Source organism: Onychostruthus taczanowskii, unplaced genomic scaffold (genome assembly GCF_017590055.1).
Source record: "Onychostruthus taczanowskii isolate IOZ18803 unplaced genomic scaffold, ASM1759005v1 scaffold436, whole genome shotgun sequence".
NCBI classification, from domain to species: Eukaryota; Metazoa; Chordata; class Aves; order Passeriformes; family Passeridae; genus Onychostruthus; species Onychostruthus taczanowskii.
The window spans coordinates 3800-20760 of record NW_024501859.1 but is presented as its reverse complement, the minus strand read 5'-3'; the positions used below and the strand labels follow the sequence as shown (position 1 = coordinate 20760).

Here is a 16961-nt window from a genome sequence, read left to right as displayed (position 1 = left end):
AAATGCAGTTCCGAATACCCCAAAAATTAATCGGGACCACAAAAAATGGGGGGGGTCACCGGGAGGGACCCCCCGGAAAAACCCCGGGAGAGGGGGAGGAATGGGGGAGGAGAAACGGCCCCAAAAATGGTTCAGAATGTCCCAAAAATGGCTCAGAACGCCCCAAAAATGGTTCAGAACCCCCCAGGAATATCCCAAAGTGTTGGGGAGCCCCAAAAATTAATCGGGACCCCAAAAAACGGGGAGGTCACCGGGAGGGACCCCCCGGAAAAACCCCAAAAAATCCCGGCAGCGGGGGAGGAACGGAGGAGGAGAAACCGCCCCAAAAATGGCTCAGAATGTCCCAAAAATGGCTCAGAACGCCCCAAAAATGGTGCAGAACCCCCCAGGAATATCCCAAAGTGGTGGGGAGCCCCAAAAATTAATCGGGACCCCAAAAAATGGGGGGGGGGTGACCGGGAGGGACCCCCCGGGAAACCCCCAAAAAATCCCGGCAGCGGGGGAGGAACGGAGGAGGAGAAACCGCCCCAAAAATGGCTCAGAACCCCCCAGGAATATCCCAAAGTGTTGGGGAGCCCCAAAAATTAATCGGGACCCCAAAAAACGGGGAGGTCACCGGGAGGGACCCCCCGGAAAAACCCCAAAAAATCCCGGCAGCGGGGGAGGAACGGGGGAGGAGAAACGGCCCCAAAAATGGCTCAGAACGCCCCAAAAATGGCTCAGAACCCCCCCAAAAATGATTCAGAATATCCCAAAAATGAATCGGGACCCCAAAAAACGGGGGGGTCACCGGGAGGGGCCCCCCGGAAAACCCCGGGAGCCGGGGAGGAATGGGGGAGGAGAAACGGCCCCAAAAATGGTTCAGAATGTCCCAAAAATGGCTCAGAACGCCCCAAAAATGGTTCAGAACCCCCCAGGAATATCCCAAAGTGTTGGGGAGCCCCAAAAATTAATCGGGACCCCAAAAAATGGGGGGGGGGTCACCGGGAGGGACCCCCCGGAAAAACCCCCAAAAAAATCCCGGCAGCGGGGGAGGAACGGGGGAGGAGAAACGGCCCCAAAAATGGCTCAGAACGCCCCAAAAATGGCTCAGAACCCCCCCAAAAGTGGTTCAGAATATCCCAAAAATGGTTCAGAATATCCCAAAAATGAATCGGGACCCCAAAAAATTGGGAGACCCCAAAAAACCCCCGGGAACAGGGAAGGAATGGGGGAGAGGGGAAGGAGGGAGAAACAGCCCAAAAAGTGCCCCAAAAATGGCTCAGAATCCCCCAAAATTAATCAGGGACCCCCAAAATTAATCATGGAGCCCAAAATTCCCCAGAACCCCCCAAAAAATTAACTGGAAACCCCCAAAAATGCCCCAGGACTCCCCGAAAATTAATTGGGAACCCTCAAAATTAATCAGGGACCCCCCAAAATTAATCAGGGACCCCCAAATTAATCAGGGACCCCCCAAAATTAACCAGGGAAACCCGAAAATTAATCAGGGACCTCCCAAAATTAATCGGGGATGCAAAAAAGTTTCCAAAGACCCCCCAAAATTAATAAGGGACACCCCAAAATTAATCAAGGCCCCCCAAATTAATCAGGGACCTCCCAAAATTAATCAGGGACCCCCAAAATTAATCATGGACCTCACAAAATTAATCAAGGACCTCCCAAAATTCCGCATGGTCCCCCAGAATTAATCAGGGACCCCCCAAAATTAATCAGGGACCCCCCAAAATTAATCAAAGACCCCCCAAAATTAATCAGGGACGCCCCAAAATTCCTCAGGGTCCCCCAGTATTAATCAGGGACCCCCCAAAATTAATCAGGGACCCCCCAAAATTCCTCAGGGTCCCCCAGAATTAATCAAGGACCCCCCCAAATTAATTAAGGACCCCCCAAAATTAATCAGACACCCCCAAAAATAATCAGGGACCCTCCCAAAATTCCTCAGGGTCCCCCAGAATTAATCAGGGACCCCCAAAATTAATCAAGGACCCCCCCAGAATTAATCAAGGACCCCCCAGAATTAATCAGGGCCCCCAAATTAATCAGGGCCCCCCAAATTCCGGCCCCCCACCTTGTGGACGCCGGTGACTTTGGGCACGTAGGACACGGAGAACGTTCGGTTCTTGTCGTTGTTGGCCACCACCTTGGCCTGGGGAGGGGTCACCGGGGTCAGACCCCCCCAAAACCCTTCGGGACCCCCCCCAAATTTAAAAAAAAAAAACAAAACTCCCCCAAAACACAGCAAGTGCCACCAAAAAGCACCCAAAACCCGCCAAAAACCTCCCCAGAAACTTGGCCAAAAACCCTCAAAAAAACCCCAAACTCCACCAAAATCCCCCAAAAATACCCCAAAATCCAACAGGCAGAGACCGATCTTAGCCCAAACCCCCCCAAAATACCCCCAGACCTCCCCAAAACTCTCAAAGAAACCCCCAAAACCCTGAAAAAAACCCCAAGTACCCCCAAAAAACCTCAAAAAAACCCCAAACTCCACCAAAACCCCCCAAAAATACCCCAAAATCCAACAGGCAGAGACCCCCCAACCCCTAAATCCTCCCAGACCCCAACCCTGAGCCCCCCACCCCAAATTTCCCAGATTTCCCTGAATCCCCCAGTCCCAAAACCCTCAAAAAAAACCACCCGAAACTCCCCCAAAATAACCCAAAATACCCTAAAACCCCCCCAAAAGTATCAAAAGGAACAGAACACCCCAAAATACCCCAAAACCCCCCAAAATCGCCCAAAATACCCCAAAACCCCCCCAAAATACCAAAAAACAACCATGGGCAACCCAGGAGTTGAAATGTGAAGTTCATAGCCAGACCTCCCCAAAACTCTCAAAGAAACCCCCAAAACCCTGGAAAAATAAAACAAAATACCCAAAAAAACCCTCAAAAAAACCCCCCAAAACTCCCCCAAAACCCTCAAAAAAAACCCCCAAAACCCTCAAAAACCGCCAAAACACCCCCAAAATACACCCAAAAACCCTCAAAAAAAAAAAAAAAAAACAAAACAAAAACCCCCCCAAAATACCCCAAAACCTTCAAAAAACCACCAAAACACCTCCAAAATACCCCAAAAGCCCCCTCAAAACCCTCAAAAAAAACCAAAAAAAACCCCAAAACTCCCCCAAAATACCCCAAAACCTTCAAAAAACCACCAAAACACCTCCAAAATACCCCCAAAGCAGGACCCCCCAGGACCCCCCAAATCCCCCCGACCTCCTCGCGGTGCCCGTCGGGGTCCTCGACGTAGACCAGCACCTCGCCCTGCCCCGCGCTGATCGTCTCCACCGTGAACTCGGCGCGCTGCTGCACCAGCTTCCCGGTGGGCTTGGATCCCTGCGGACCCCAGACTCAATTCGGGGTCCCAGACTGACCTCGGGGGTCCCAGAGCCACCTCGGGGGTCCCAGAGCCATCCCAGGGGGTCCCAGAGCCACCTCGGGGGTCCTAAACCCACCCCAACTCCAGCCAGACTCAGGGCACTGCTGCACCACGTTCCCGGTGGGCTCGATCCCTGAGAGACCCCAGACTCAATTCGGGGTCCCGGACTGATCCCCCCGACCTCCTCGCGGTGCCCGTCGGGGTCCTCGACGTAGACCAGCACCTCGCCCTGCCCCGCGCTGATCGTCTCCACCGTGAACTCGGCGCGCTGCTGCACCACGTTCCCGGTGGGCTCGATCCCTGCGGACCCCAGACTCAATTCGGGGTCCCGGACCCACCTCGGGGGGTCCCAGAGCCACCCCGGGGGTCCCAGAGCCACCCTGGGGGTCCTAAACCCACCCCAAGGCTCCTAAATCCACCCCAAGCCCACCCAAACTCGGCGCACTGCTGCACCACGTTCCCGATGGGCTCGATCCCTGAGAGACCCCAGACTCAATTCGGGGGCCCGGACCCACCTCGGGGGGCCCAGAGCCACCCCGGGGGTCCCAGAGCCGCCTCGGGGGTCCTAAACCCACCCCAAGGCTCCTAAACCCACACCAAGCCCACCCACACTCAGCTGCTGCTGCACCACGTTCCCGATGGGCTCGATCCCTGAGAGACCCCAGACTCAATTCGGGGGCCCGGACCCACCTCGGGGGTCCCAGAGCCACCTCGGGGGTCCTAAACCCACCCCAACTCCAGCCAGACTCAGGGCTGCTGCACCAGCTTCCCGGTGGGCTTGGATCCCTGCGGACCCCAGACTCAATTCGGGGTCCCGGACTGACCTCGGGGAGTCCCAGAGCCATCCCAGGGGTCCCAGACCGACCCTGGGGGTCCCACACCCACCCTGAGGGTCTCAGAGTCATCTCAGGGGTCCCAAACCCACCCTCACGTTCCCGGTGGGCTCGATCCCTGCGGACCCCAGACTCAGTTCGGGGTCCCGGACCCACCTCGGGGGGTCCCAGAGCCACCCCGGGGGTCCCAGAGCCACCCTGGGGGTCCTAAACCCACCCCAAGGCTCCTAAATCCACCCCAAGCCCACCCAAACTCGGCGCACTGCTGCACCACGTTCCCGGTGGGCTCGATCCCTGCGGACCCCAGACTCAATTCGGGGTCCCGGACACACCTTGGAGGGTCCCAGAGCCACCCTGGGGGTCCTAAATCCACCCCAAGCCCACCCAAACTCAGCTGCTGCTGCACCATGTTCCCGGTGGGCTCGATCACTGCTGGACCCCAGGCTCAATTCGGGGTCCCAGACCGACCCTGGGGGTCCCACACCCACCCTGAGGGTCTCAGAGTCATCTCAGGGGTCCCAAACCCACCCTAAACCCCCTGATCCCCCCCAAACTCCGCTGCTGCTGCTGCACCAGCTTCCCGGTGGGCTTGATCCGAGAGACCCCAGACTCAATTCAGGGTCCCGGACCACTCCCCAGAATCCCTGATCCCCCCCAAACTCCGCTGCTGCTGCTGCACCAGCTTCCCGGTGGGCTTGATCCCTGAGAGACCCCAGACTCAATTCAGGATCCCAGACCACTCCCCAAAATTTGGGAGGTCCTGCCCTTCCCGGGGGTCTCAGGCACCCCCCCCCTCACCTGGCCCACCAGCCCTGGACCTTTCTGGGGTCACATTTGGGGCTCCCCATTGCCCATCCCCCAAATTCAGGGGTCTCAGCCCCCCTCACCTGGCCCGTAGGCCCAGCCCCATTTCCCATCCCCCACCCCCAAATTCGGGGGTCCCGGGGGTCTCAGCCCCCTCACCTGGCCCGTAGGCCCTGAACCTTTTTGGGGTCACCTTTAGGGCTCCCCATTTCCTATCCCCCAAATCCTTTGGTCCCCATCCCCACCTCCCACCCCCCAAATTCGGGGGTCCTGGGGATCTCTGGGGGTCCCGAAGTCCCGGGGGTCTCAGGCCCTCCCCACCTGGCCTGTAGGCCCAGCCCCATTTCCCATCTCCCACCCCCAAATTCGGGGGTCCCGGGGGTCCCGGGGACCCCCCCTCACCTGGCCCGTAGGCCCGCGCCTTCTTGGGGTTGAGTTTGGGGCTCCCCATTTCCCATCTCCCACCCCCAAATTCGGGGGTCCCGGGGGTCCCGGGGACCCCCCCTCACCTGGCCCGTAGGCCCGCGCCTTCTTGGGGTTGAGTTTGGGGCGCAGCGGCGCCCCCGGCTTGAGCTTGGCCTTGGGGAACTGCGACAGGTACGTCATGACAGAGTGCTCGTCCACGTTGGGGTCCACGATCTCCTCGGGCGTGATCACCTGCCACGGGCACGGGGACAGGACAGGGACAGGGACAGCAGTGCCACCTGGCACAGGGATGGGGACAGGGACATTGGCATGGGGACAGGGACAGGGACATCATCTCAAGGACATCAGCCCAGGGACATCAGCACAGGGACAGGGACAGGGACATCGGCATGGGGACAGGGATGGGGACGGGGACATCAGCACGGGGACGGGGACAGCAGTGCCACCTGGCACAGGGATGGGGACATCGGCACGGGGACGGGGACAGGGACAGGGACAGCAGTGCCACCTGGCACAGGGATGGGGACAGGGACATTGGCATGGGGACAGGGACAGGGACATCATCTCAAGGACATCAGCCCAGGGACATCAGCACAGGGACAGGGACAGGGACATCGGCATGGGGACAGGGATGGGGACGGGGACATCAGCACGGGGACGGGGACAGCAGTGCCACCTGGCACAGGGATGGGGACAGGGACATTGGCATGGGGACAAGGACAGGGACATCATCTCAACGACATCAGCCCAGGGACATCAGCACAGGGCCAGGGACAGGGACATCGGCACGGGGACGGGGACAGGGACAGGGACAGCAGTGCCACCTGGCACAGGGACAGGGACGGGGACATCGGCACAGGGACAGGGATAGGGACATCATCTCAAGGACATCAGCCCAGGGACATCAGCACAGGGACAGGGACAGGGACATCGGCATGGGGACAGGGACAGGGGACATCAGCACAGGGGTGTGTGCCACCCCCACGTGTGTGTGGCACCTGGGACAGGGACGGGGCCAGCCGAGGGGCAGTGTCCCCAGTGTCCCCGTGTCACTTGCCGGGGACAGAGATGGGGACAGTGGCAGGGCAGTGTCCCCAGTGTCCCCGTGTCACCTGCAGGGACTGGGACAGGGACAGGGACAGGGAGGCATCCCCAGGTGTCACCAGAGCAGGACACGGATGGGGACAGTGGCGGGGCGGTGTCCCCGTGTCCCCGTGTCCCCGGGGGGGTCAGGGACAGTGGTGGGCGGTGTCCCCGTGTCCCCGGGGGGGTCAGGGACAGTGGCGGGCGGTGTCCCCGTGTCACCTGCGGGATGCCCAGCCACTCCTCGGCCTGCTGCATGGCCTCGCGCGCGTTCTCCACCGGGCGGCTCGGGTTCCACGAGTCCCAGTCGGGGCACAGCCCTGGGGACGGGGACAGCGTCACCAGTGCCCAAACCAGGGTCACCAGCGTCACCAGTGCCCGTCCCAGTGTCACCAGTGCCCGTCCCAGTGTCCCCAGCGTCACCAGTGCCCATCCCAGTGTCCCCAGTGTCCCCAGTGCCCGTCCCAGTGCCCATCCCAGTGTCACCAGTGCCCATCCCAGTGTCCCCAGTGTCCCCAGTGCCCGTCCCAGTGTCACCAGCACTGCCATACCCGGGACACAGCCCTGGGGACAGGGACAGCGTCACCAGTGCCCGAACCAGTGCCACCAGGGTCACCAGTGTCCGTCCCAGTGTCCCCAGCATCACCAGTGCCCATCCCAGTGTCCCCAGGGTCACCAGTGCCCATCCCAGTGTCCCCAGGGTCACCAGTGCCCATCCCAGTGTCCCCAGTGTCCCCAGTGCCCGTCCCAGTGTCCCCAGGGTCACCAGTGCCCGTCCCAGTGTCACCAGCGTCACCAGTGCCCGTCCCAGTGTCCGTCCCAGTGTCCCCAGTGCCCATCCCAATGTCCCCAGCACTGCCATACCCGGGACACAGCCCTGGGCATAGGGACAGGGTCACCAGTGCCCATCCCTGTGTCCCCAGTGCCCGTCCCAGTGTCACCAGCATTGCTGTACCCAGGGCACAGCCCTGACGACAGGGACAGGGTCACCAGTGCCCATCCCAGTGTCCCCAGTGTCACCAGCACTGCCATACCCAGGGCACAGCCCTGGGGACAGTGGGGACAGGGGTCAGCCTGGCCCCACTGCCCTCCCAGTGTCACCAGTGTCACCAACATCGCTGTACCCGGGCACAGCCCTGGGGACAGGGACAGTGGGGACAGGGGTCAGCCTAGACCCGGTGTCCCCAGTGTCCCCGGTGTCCCCGTGTCCCCGTGTCCCTCACCTGGGGCACAGCTGTCCACCAGGGCCCCCAGGGCCCTGCCGCTCTGCCAGTCCTTGCTGAAGTTGGTGATGGGCAGAGCTCCCGGTGCCCATCCCAGTGCCCATCCCAGTGCCCATCCCCGGTGTCCCCAGTGTCCCCAGTGTCCCCAGTGTCCCCGGTGTCCCCGTGTCCCCGTGTCCCTCACCTGGGGCACAGCTGTCCACCAGGGCCCCCAGGGCCCTGCCGCTCTGCCAGTCCTTGCTGAAGTTGGTGATGGGCAGCTGCGGCAGCCGGTTCTGGATCCAGCCCAGCAGCCGCTGCTTCGGCGTCTGGCGCTTGGCCTCCTCCTCATCCTCCTCGTCCCACATGGGCATGGAGATGGAGTAGTGCAGGATGAGCGTCCAGATCAAACCCAGGATCAGCTTCAGGTTCCCGTCCACGATGGCTTTGCTGTCTGTGAGGGGACACAGGGACATGGGGACATCAGGGACAGCGGGGACAGCGGGGACACTGGGGGTGTGTGAGGTATTGGGGACACTGGGGACACTGGGGAGGGCACAGTGCAGGATCAGGGTCAGGATCAGCTTCAGGTTCCCGTCCACGATGGCTTTGCTGTCTGGGGGGGGACACGGGGACATCAGGGACAGCAGGGACAGCAGGGACATTGGGGACATCAGGGACAGCAGGGACATAGGGGACAGCAGGGACACTGGGGACATCAGGGCCATCAGGGGACACAGGGGGACACAAGGGACAGGGACATCAGGGGATGGGGAGACATGGGATGTGGGGGACACCAGGGAATGCCCTGCAGGGATTGGGGACACTGGGGACACTGGGGAGGGCACAGTGCAGGATCAGGGTCAGGATCAGCTTCAGGTTCCCGTCCACGATGGCTTTGCTGTCTGGGGGGACACGGGGACATGGGGACATCAGGGACAGCAGGGACAGCAGGGACAGCGGGGACATCAGGGCCATCAGGGGACACAGGGGGACACAAGGGACAGGGACATCAGGGGATGGGGAGACATGGGATGTGGGGGACACCAGGGAATGCCCTGCAGGGATTGGGGACACTGGGGACATCTCGAAAGGACAGGGGACACCTCGCAGGGACAGGGGACACTGGGGACACCCTGCAGGGATTGGGGACATTGGGGACACCTCGAAAGGACAGGGGACACCTCACAGGGACAGGGGCCACTGGGGACACCCTGCAGGAATTGGGGACATTGGGGACACCTCGAAAGGACTGGGGACACCTCGCAGGGACAGGGGACACTGGGGACACCCTGCAGGGATTGGGGACACTGGGGACATCTCGAAAGGACAGGGGACACCTCGCAGGGACAGGGGACATTGGGGACACCCTGCAGGGATTGGGGACACTGGGGACACCTCAAAAGGACAGGGGACACCTCACAGGGACAGGGGCCACTGGGGACACCCTGCAGGAATTGGGGACATTGGGGACACCTCGAAAGGACTGGGGACACCTCGCAGGGACTGGGGACATTGGGGACACCCTGCAGGGATTGGGGACATTGGGGACACCTCGGGGAGGTGACAGCTCAGTGCCACCACAGGGCTGGGGACAGGACACGGCTCAGGCTGGGGACACCTGGGGACACCTGGGGACACGCTGAGGCCACAGCACGGGGGTGACAGGGACACCAGGGGGGTCCTGCTGGGGACAGGGGGACGCTGCCGGGGCTTTTGGGGTCCCCATGAAGAATTTTGGGGTCCCGGGCGTGTCCCCAAGTCCCTGTCAGCAGTTTTGGGGTGTCTGGGTGTGTCCCCAAGTCCCCTCAGCGGTTTTGGGGTCCCGGGCGTGTCCCCAAGTCCCCTCAGCAGTTTTGGGGTCCCGGGCGTGTCCCCACACCCCCTCAGCAGTTTTGGGGTCCCGGGCGTGTCCCCACACCCCCTTAGCGGTTTTGGGGTCCCAGGCGTGTCCCCACACCCCCTCAGCAGTTTTGGGGTCCAGTTCCCGTCACTGCCTTTGAGGTTTTGGGGTTTTGGGGTTTCGGGGCGTGGCCCCGCCCCCCCCGCGCGGTTTTTGGGGTGTCCGGGCGTGGCCCCAAATCCCTTCTGGGGTTTCGGGGTGTCAGGGAGGGCTCCCAGCTCCCGCCACTGCTCCGGGTCCCTTTGGGGTCCCTTTGGGGTCCCTTTGGGGTCTCAGGGCCGGGCCCCAAATCCCTTTGGGGGTTTTGGGGGTGTCCGGGGTGTCCCCAGTTCCCGTCATGTCCGGGGTGTCCCCAGTTCCCATTACAGTTTTTGGGGTCCCTTTGGGGGTTTTTGGGGTGTCCGGGGTGTCCCCAATTCCCGTCACTGTTTTTGGGGTCCCTTTTGGGGTTTTTGGGGTCTCGGGGCTGGTTCCCAGACCCCGTTCCCGATTTTGGGGTCCCTTTTGGGGTTTTGGGTCTCTCGGCCGTGTCCTCTCCCTGATCCTGTTTTTGGGGTCCCTTTTGGAGTCCCTTTCTGAGTTTTTGGGGTGTCCGGGGTGTCCCCAATTCCCGTCACTGTTTTTGGGGTCCCTTTTGGGGTTTTGGGTCTCTCGGCCGTGTCCTCTCCCTGATCCCGTTTTTGGGGTCCCTTTTGGAGTCCCTTTCTGAGTTTTTGGGGTGTCCGGAGTGTCCCCAGTTCCCATTCCCGTTTTTGGGGTCCCTTTGGGGTTTTTGGGGTGTCTGGAGTGTCCCCAGTTCCCATTACAGTTTTTGGGGTCCCTTTGGGGTCTCAGGGCCAGGTCCCAAATCCCTTTGGGGGTTTTTGGGGTGTCCCCAGTTCCTGTCACTGTTTTTGGGGTCCCTTTGGGGGGTTTTTGGGGTGTCCGGGGTGTCCCCAGTTCCCATTCCCGTTTTTTGGGGTCTCTTTTGGGGTTTTTGGGGTCTCGGAGCTGGTTCCCAGACCCCGTCCCGGTTTTTGGGGTCCCTTTGGGGTTTTTGGGGTGTCCGGAGTGTCCCCAGACCTCGCTCCGGTTTTTGGGGTCCTTTTGGGGTCCCTTTGGGGTTTTTAGGGTGTCCCGAGTGCCCCCCGTCCCCGTCCCGGTTTTTGGGGTCCTTTTGGGGTCCCTTTGGGGTTTTTGGGGTGTCCCGAGTGCCCCCGGTCCCCGTCCCGGTTTTTGGGGTCCCTCTGGGGTCCCTTTGGGGTTTTTGGGGTGTCCGGAGTGTCCCCAGACCCCGCTCCGGTTTTTGGGGTCCTTTTGGGGTCCCTTTGGGGTTTTTGGGGTGTCCCGAGTGCCCCTCGTCCCCGTCCCGGTTTTTGGGGTCCCTCAGGGGTCCCTTTGGGGTTTTTGGGGTGTCCCGAGTGCCCCCCGAATTTGGGGGGGGGTCTCACACAGATCCCCCAAGGTGGGATTTGGGGGGAGGGGAGGGGTCTCCAAAGCCCCGCCCTAAATGTGGGGGGGGTCCCCAAAATATTCCTGGGGGGGTCCCATAAAGGGGAGGGGTCTCAGGACCCCCCTTATCACTGCGGGGTTATTTGGGGAGGGGTGTCCGCGCCCCCCGGGACCCCCCCAAATTATCGGGGGGACTTCGCCCTCTCCAGGACCCTCCCCCAATTTTGGGACCCCCCCCTAATTTCGGGGTCCATTTTGGGGGGGGTCTCCCCATCTGGGACCAGTTGGATGCTCCCCCTCTTGGAGACCCCTCCCCATTTTTGGGGTCTCCCAGCGGATTTCCCCCCCCCATTTTTGGGCTCGTCCACGACCCCTCCCCAATTTCCGGGGCCTTTTGGGGTCGCGGTCCCGCCCCCTCCTCACCACTAAAACCAGTTCGAGCTTCCCTTCCCCAGAGACCCCTCCCCATTTTGGGAGTCTGGGGTCTCCCAGTTGCCCCCCCCCATTTCTGGGGGTCCTCCAGGAGCCCCCTCCCCAATTCCCGAGCCCATTTTGGGCAGAATTCGCCGCTTTTTTCACCACCAGGCCCCGCCCCATCCTCCTCTCCCCGGGACCCCTCCCCTTCCTCCGCGGGCCGGGGGTCCCCCAGCAGACCCCTCCCCAAATTTCAGAGCTCCGGGCTCCTCCAGGAGCCCCCTCCCCAATTCCGAGCCCATTTTGGGCCGAATTCATCGCTTTTTCACCAACACAAACCCCTCCGAGCTCCCCAAAATCCCATTTTCGCCACAATTCCCACTCCCCCATCCCGCCCCGAAGCCCCCGGAGTTTTTTGGGGGGTGGTCGCACGCCCCCTCCCCAATTTCCGGGGCCGCTTTCAGAGCTTTTCTCCTCCTTTTCACCGACACAAAACCCTCTAATCTCCTTTTTTTCCCCCAAAAAAATCCCAATTCCTGCACAACTCCCACCCCCTCCCCAAACTTTTTTTGAGGGGTGGTCTCACGCCCCCTCCCCAATTTCTGACCCTCTTCTGACCCTTTCCACCCTTTCCTCACCACTTCAACCTCGTTTTTTCATCCAAAAAAACCCAAAATCCAAACTCCTCTGTACCTCCCACCCCCAAACTTTTCCCGGGGGGGGCCGTGGTGGCCCCCTCCCCAATTTCTGAGCTCCTTTTAAGACGTTTCCTCCCCAAACCAACCACTCCAATCTCCTTTTCCCCCCAAAATCCCAACTCCCCCACAACTCCCACCCCCTCAAACTTTTCCGGGGGGGTCTCTCACGCCCCCTCCCCAATTTCTGACCCTCTTTTGGGACCTTTCCACCCTTTCCTCACCAGCTCAACCTCATTTTCCTCCCCAAAATTCCAACTCCCCCACAACTCCCAGCCCCCAAACTTTGCCGGGGGAGTCTCTCACGCCCCCTCCCCAATCTCTGAGCTCCTTTTAAGACGTTTCCTCCCCAAACCAACCACTCCAACCTCCTTTTCCCCCCAAAATTCCAACTCCTGTAACTCCCACCCCCCCCAAACTTTGCCGGGGGGGTCTCTCACGCCCCCTCCCCAATCTCTGACCCTCTTTTGAGACCTTTCCACCCTTTCCTCACCATTTTTACCCCAAAATCCCAACTCCCACCCCCTCCCCACTCTCCAAACTTTTCCGGGGGGGGGTCTCTCACGCCCCCTCCCCAATCTCTGACCCTCTTTTGAGACCTTTCCACCCTTTCCTCACCATTTTTACCCCCAAAACCCCAACTCCTCCGTAACTCCCACCCCCCGGGCCGCCCTTCTGGCCCCCTCCCCATCCCCTGTCGCCCCCCGACCCCTCACCGATGGACACCAGCTTGATGTTCTCCCTCTCCAGGAACTCCAGGGCCACCGAGACGTTCTCCAGCTGCATCTGGCGGAAGGTGGGGCGCGCGTTGTACTTGCGGCCCATCTGCTTCTGGCTCAGCACCTCGAGCAGCGCGATCAGGCGCAGCCCGTCGCCCAGGTCGGTCTGCAGGTTGCCCACGCGCTTCTGGACGCATTTGAGGTGCTCGTTGCACCAGCGGGTGAAGGTGTTCTGCTGGATCCGCTTCCAAGGGGCGTCCTCCGCCAGGTCCTTCTCGGTGGCCGGCATCTCGGCGGGCTCGGCCGGCTCGGCGCGGCCCCGCCCGCCCGGCGCGCTCATGGCGGGGCCGGGGCGGGGGCTGCGCGGGGGGGGAGGGAGGGGAGTTAACGGCAGGGCGAAATCGGGGAGCTCGAAACCGGGCAGCGCTCAAAACGGGGGAGCAGGATAGCGGGGGGTTGGAATAACGGGGAGTGTTAGTAACGGGGGATGCTAATAACGGGGAGTGTTAATAACGGGGGGTTGGAATAACGGGGGGTTGGAATAACGGGGAGTGTTAATAACGGGGGGTGTTAATAACGGGGAGTGCTAATAACGGGATACTAATAAAGGAGGAGCCTGATAATGGGAGATTCTAATAACGGGGGATGCTATTAATGGGGAGTGTTAATAACGGGGGATACTAATAACGGGAGAGCCTAATAACGGGGGATCCTGATAACAGGGGATTCAAATAACGGGGGAGTAACGGGGGATCCTAATAACGGAGGATTCCAATAACGGGGAGATTCTAATAACGGGGGATCCTGATAACAGGAGATTTTAATAACGGGGAGATTCTAATAACGGGGGATCCTGATAACAGGAGATTTTAATAACGGGGAGATTCTAATAACGGGGGATCCTGATAACAGGAGATTTTAATAACGGGGAGATTCTAATAACGGGGGATCCTGATAACAGGAGATTTTAATAACGGGGAGATTCTAATAACGGGGGATCCTGATAACAGGGGATTTGAATAACGGGGGAGGAACGGGGGATCCTAATAACGAGGGGATCCTGATAACAGGAGATTCTAATAACGGAGGATTCTAATAACGGGGGATCCTGATAACAGGAGATTTTAATAACGGGAGATACTAATAACGGGGGGGCCTGATGATGGAGGATTGGAATAACGGGGGATCCTGATAACGGGTGGGTGTGATAACGGGGAGTGTTAATAACGAGAGACCCTAATAACGGGAGATCCTAATAATGGAGGATCCTAATAATGGGGGAGCCCAAAAATGGGAGATGCTAATAACGGGGGATCCTGATAACGGGGGAGCCCAAAAACGGGGGATCCTAAAAATGGAGGATCCTAATAACGGGTGAATGTGATAACGGGGAGTGTTAATAACGGGAGATCCTAATGATGGGTGAGCACATTAACGGGAAATATTAATAATGGGGGATCCTGATAATGGAGGATTCTAATAACGGGGGACCTCAAAATGGGGGAATCTAATGATGGGGGACCCCAAAACCAGGAGGTCCTGATAATGGGGGATCCTGATAACAGGTGAGTGCCATAATGGGGAGTGTTGATAACGGGGGATCCTAACAACGGGGGACCTCAAAAACAGGAGATCCTGATAACGGGGAATCCTGATAACGGGAAATCCTAATAACCAGGGATCCTAATAACAGGGGATCCTAATGAAAGGGGAGCGTGGTAATGGGGGATCCTAATAACGGGGGACCTCAAAAACAGGAGATCCTGATAACGGGGGATCCTGATAACGGGAAATCCTAATAACAGGGGATCCTAATAACAGGGGATTCTAATAACGGGATTCTAATAAAAGAGGAGCGTGGTAATGGGGGATCCTAATAACGGGGGAAGATCCAGAATGCGGGATCAGGATAACGGGAGAGTGCGTAATGGGGGACCCCAAAACGGGGGATCCTAATAATGGGGGGTCCTGATAATGGGGGATCCTATTAATGGGGATCCTAATAATGGGGGATCCTAATAATGGGGGATCCTGATCATGGGGGATCCTGATAATGGAGTGTCCTAATAATGGGGGATCCTAATAATGGGGGATCCTAATAATGGGGGATCATGATAATGGGGGATCCTAATAATGGAGTGTCCTAAAAATGGGGGATCCTGATAATGGGGGATCCTATTAATGGAGTGTCCTAATAATGGGGGATCACGATAATGGGGATCCTATTAATGGGGGATCCTGATCATGGGGGATCCTATTAATGAAAGAGCCCAAAACGGGAGATCCAAAAAAGGGCAATGCTAATGAGGGAGGAATCTTAATAACGGGGGAGCCCGTAATGAGGGGCCCTAATAATGGGGGAGCCCAATAATGGGGAGCCCTAATAACAGGAGATCCTAATAATGAGGGATCCTAATAACGGGGGATCCTAATAACGGGGGATCCTAATAATGGGGGAGCCCTAATAATGGGGGAACTCATAATGAGGGGCCCCAAAACGGGGGATCCCAATAATGGGGAACCCCAATAATTGGGGACCCTGAAAACGAGGGATCCCATAAATGAGAAAGCCCCACAAGGAGGGGATCCCATAATGAGGGACCCCCAAAATGAAGGGAGCCCGTGATGGGGAAATCCCCAGAGTGAGGGACCCCCCCCAATAACGGGGACCCCCTGAGCATCCCCATGGGGCACCCCCAAAATGAGGGACCCCAATAACGAGGGACCCCCTGAGCATCCCCATGGGGCACCCCCAAAATGAGGGACCCCAATAACGGGGACCCCCCCCAATGAGGGGCCTTCCCCGAGCCCCCCCTTTTGGGGCACCCCCGAACTTTGGTGGCCTCCAGGGGGCCCCAATTTGGCGCGACCCCCAGTTCTGCCCCCCCAAATTGGGGGGGTCAGGGGAGGGTCCCCGCCCTGTTGCCCCCTCCCCATTCCCGGGGTCCCAAACTCCCCCGGAAGGGCCCCCCCGATCCCAAACGTGGCCCCCAATAGGGACCCCCACCCCAAAAAGGGGGTCCGGCCACCCCGGGCTCCTCAGAGCCCCCAAAAAGGGGGGGGGTCCCGTTCAGAGGGGTCCCCCAACCCCATTAGGGGGTCCCCAGCCCCATTTTGAGGCGCTCTCTCAAAACGCCCCCCCCAGGGGGCTCTCAAGGGGGTCTCGGACCCCAAAATCGGGGTCACCCCTCAGGGGGGCCCCCAGCCCCAAACTCGGGGTGCCCCCCCCCAACCAAAGCTCCCCCAAACCCCGCGATCCTGGCGGGGGTTCCCGGGGGTCCCAGGGGGTCTGGGGTCTGTTCCCGGGGGGGTCCCGGGGCTACTCGGGTGTCGGGGTCCATTCCCGGGGGGTCTCGGTCGTTCTGGGGGTACCCGGGGGTCTGGGGTCGGTTCCCGGGGGGGTTTCGAGGGTCCCGGGGGTCCCGACCTGAGGTCGGTCCCTGGGGGGATCCCGGGGGTCCCGGGGCTCGGTCCCCAAGGTTCGGGGGTCCCGGGGGTCGGTGCCACCCAGGGGTGCCGGTCCCGCTGGTCCCGGTGGTCCCGGGGGGAGGCGGTCCCGGGGGGGTCCTCACCTGGTGGTCGGTTCGGTGTCCTGGGGTCGGTACCGGCGGTCCCGGGCTGGCTCCGGGTGGTCCCGGCGCTCCCGGGGTGGGTTCGGTGGTCCCGGGCTGGTCCCGGTGGTCCCGGGGGCTGTTGGTGATCCCGGGGCCGGTCCCGAGGGAGGGTTCGGTGGTCCCGGTGCCGGTCCCGGTGGTCCCGGGGCTGTGGCCGGTGCCGGTGCTGGTCCCGGGCTGGTCCCGGTGGCCCCGCGCGGTGGCGGTGCCGGTACCGGGGGCTCGCGCGGCGCGCGCGGAGCCTTAATTGGTAACGAGAGGAGCGAGCCCCGCCCCGGGGGGGGGGGCAGAGGGGTTAATTAAGGAAAGAGTCATTACAGGGGGAGGTGGGGGGTTAATTACTGGGGAGCTCATTAATGGGGGTTAATTAACACGGGGAGTTCTGCGGTTAATTAATGGGGAATTAATTAATTTGGGTTCATGATGGGGTTAATTAGTGGGGAACTCATTAAT

The 16961-nt window shown here is 60.2% G+C and overlaps 1 protein-coding gene across 1 annotated transcript in view; it reads right to left on the bottom strand.

Moving 5' to 3' along the window:
• LOC121340945 (filamin-A-like) overlaps positions 1–16726 on the bottom strand; it is a gene marked incomplete at its 3' end in the record, with an annotated part of 18681 nt that extends 1955 nt beyond the window's left edge. The window contains exons 1-8 of the mRNA XM_041414052.1: positions 16467–16726; positions 12892–13253; positions 7938–8186; positions 6753–6850; positions 5531–5678; positions 3566–3684; positions 3222–3341; positions 2072–2149 (exon numbers count right to left, since the gene is read on the bottom strand). Of these exons, the coding sequence (XP_041269986.1) occupies positions 2072–2149; positions 3222–3341; positions 3566–3684; positions 5531–5678; positions 6753–6850; positions 7938–8186; positions 12892–13234 (1155 nt within the window). The remainder of the gene's footprint in view (positions 1–2071; positions 2150–3221; positions 3342–3565; positions 3685–5530; positions 5679–6752; positions 6851–7937; positions 8187–12891; positions 13254–16466) is intronic.
• Between the last annotated feature and the right edge of the window lie 235 nt (positions 16727–16961).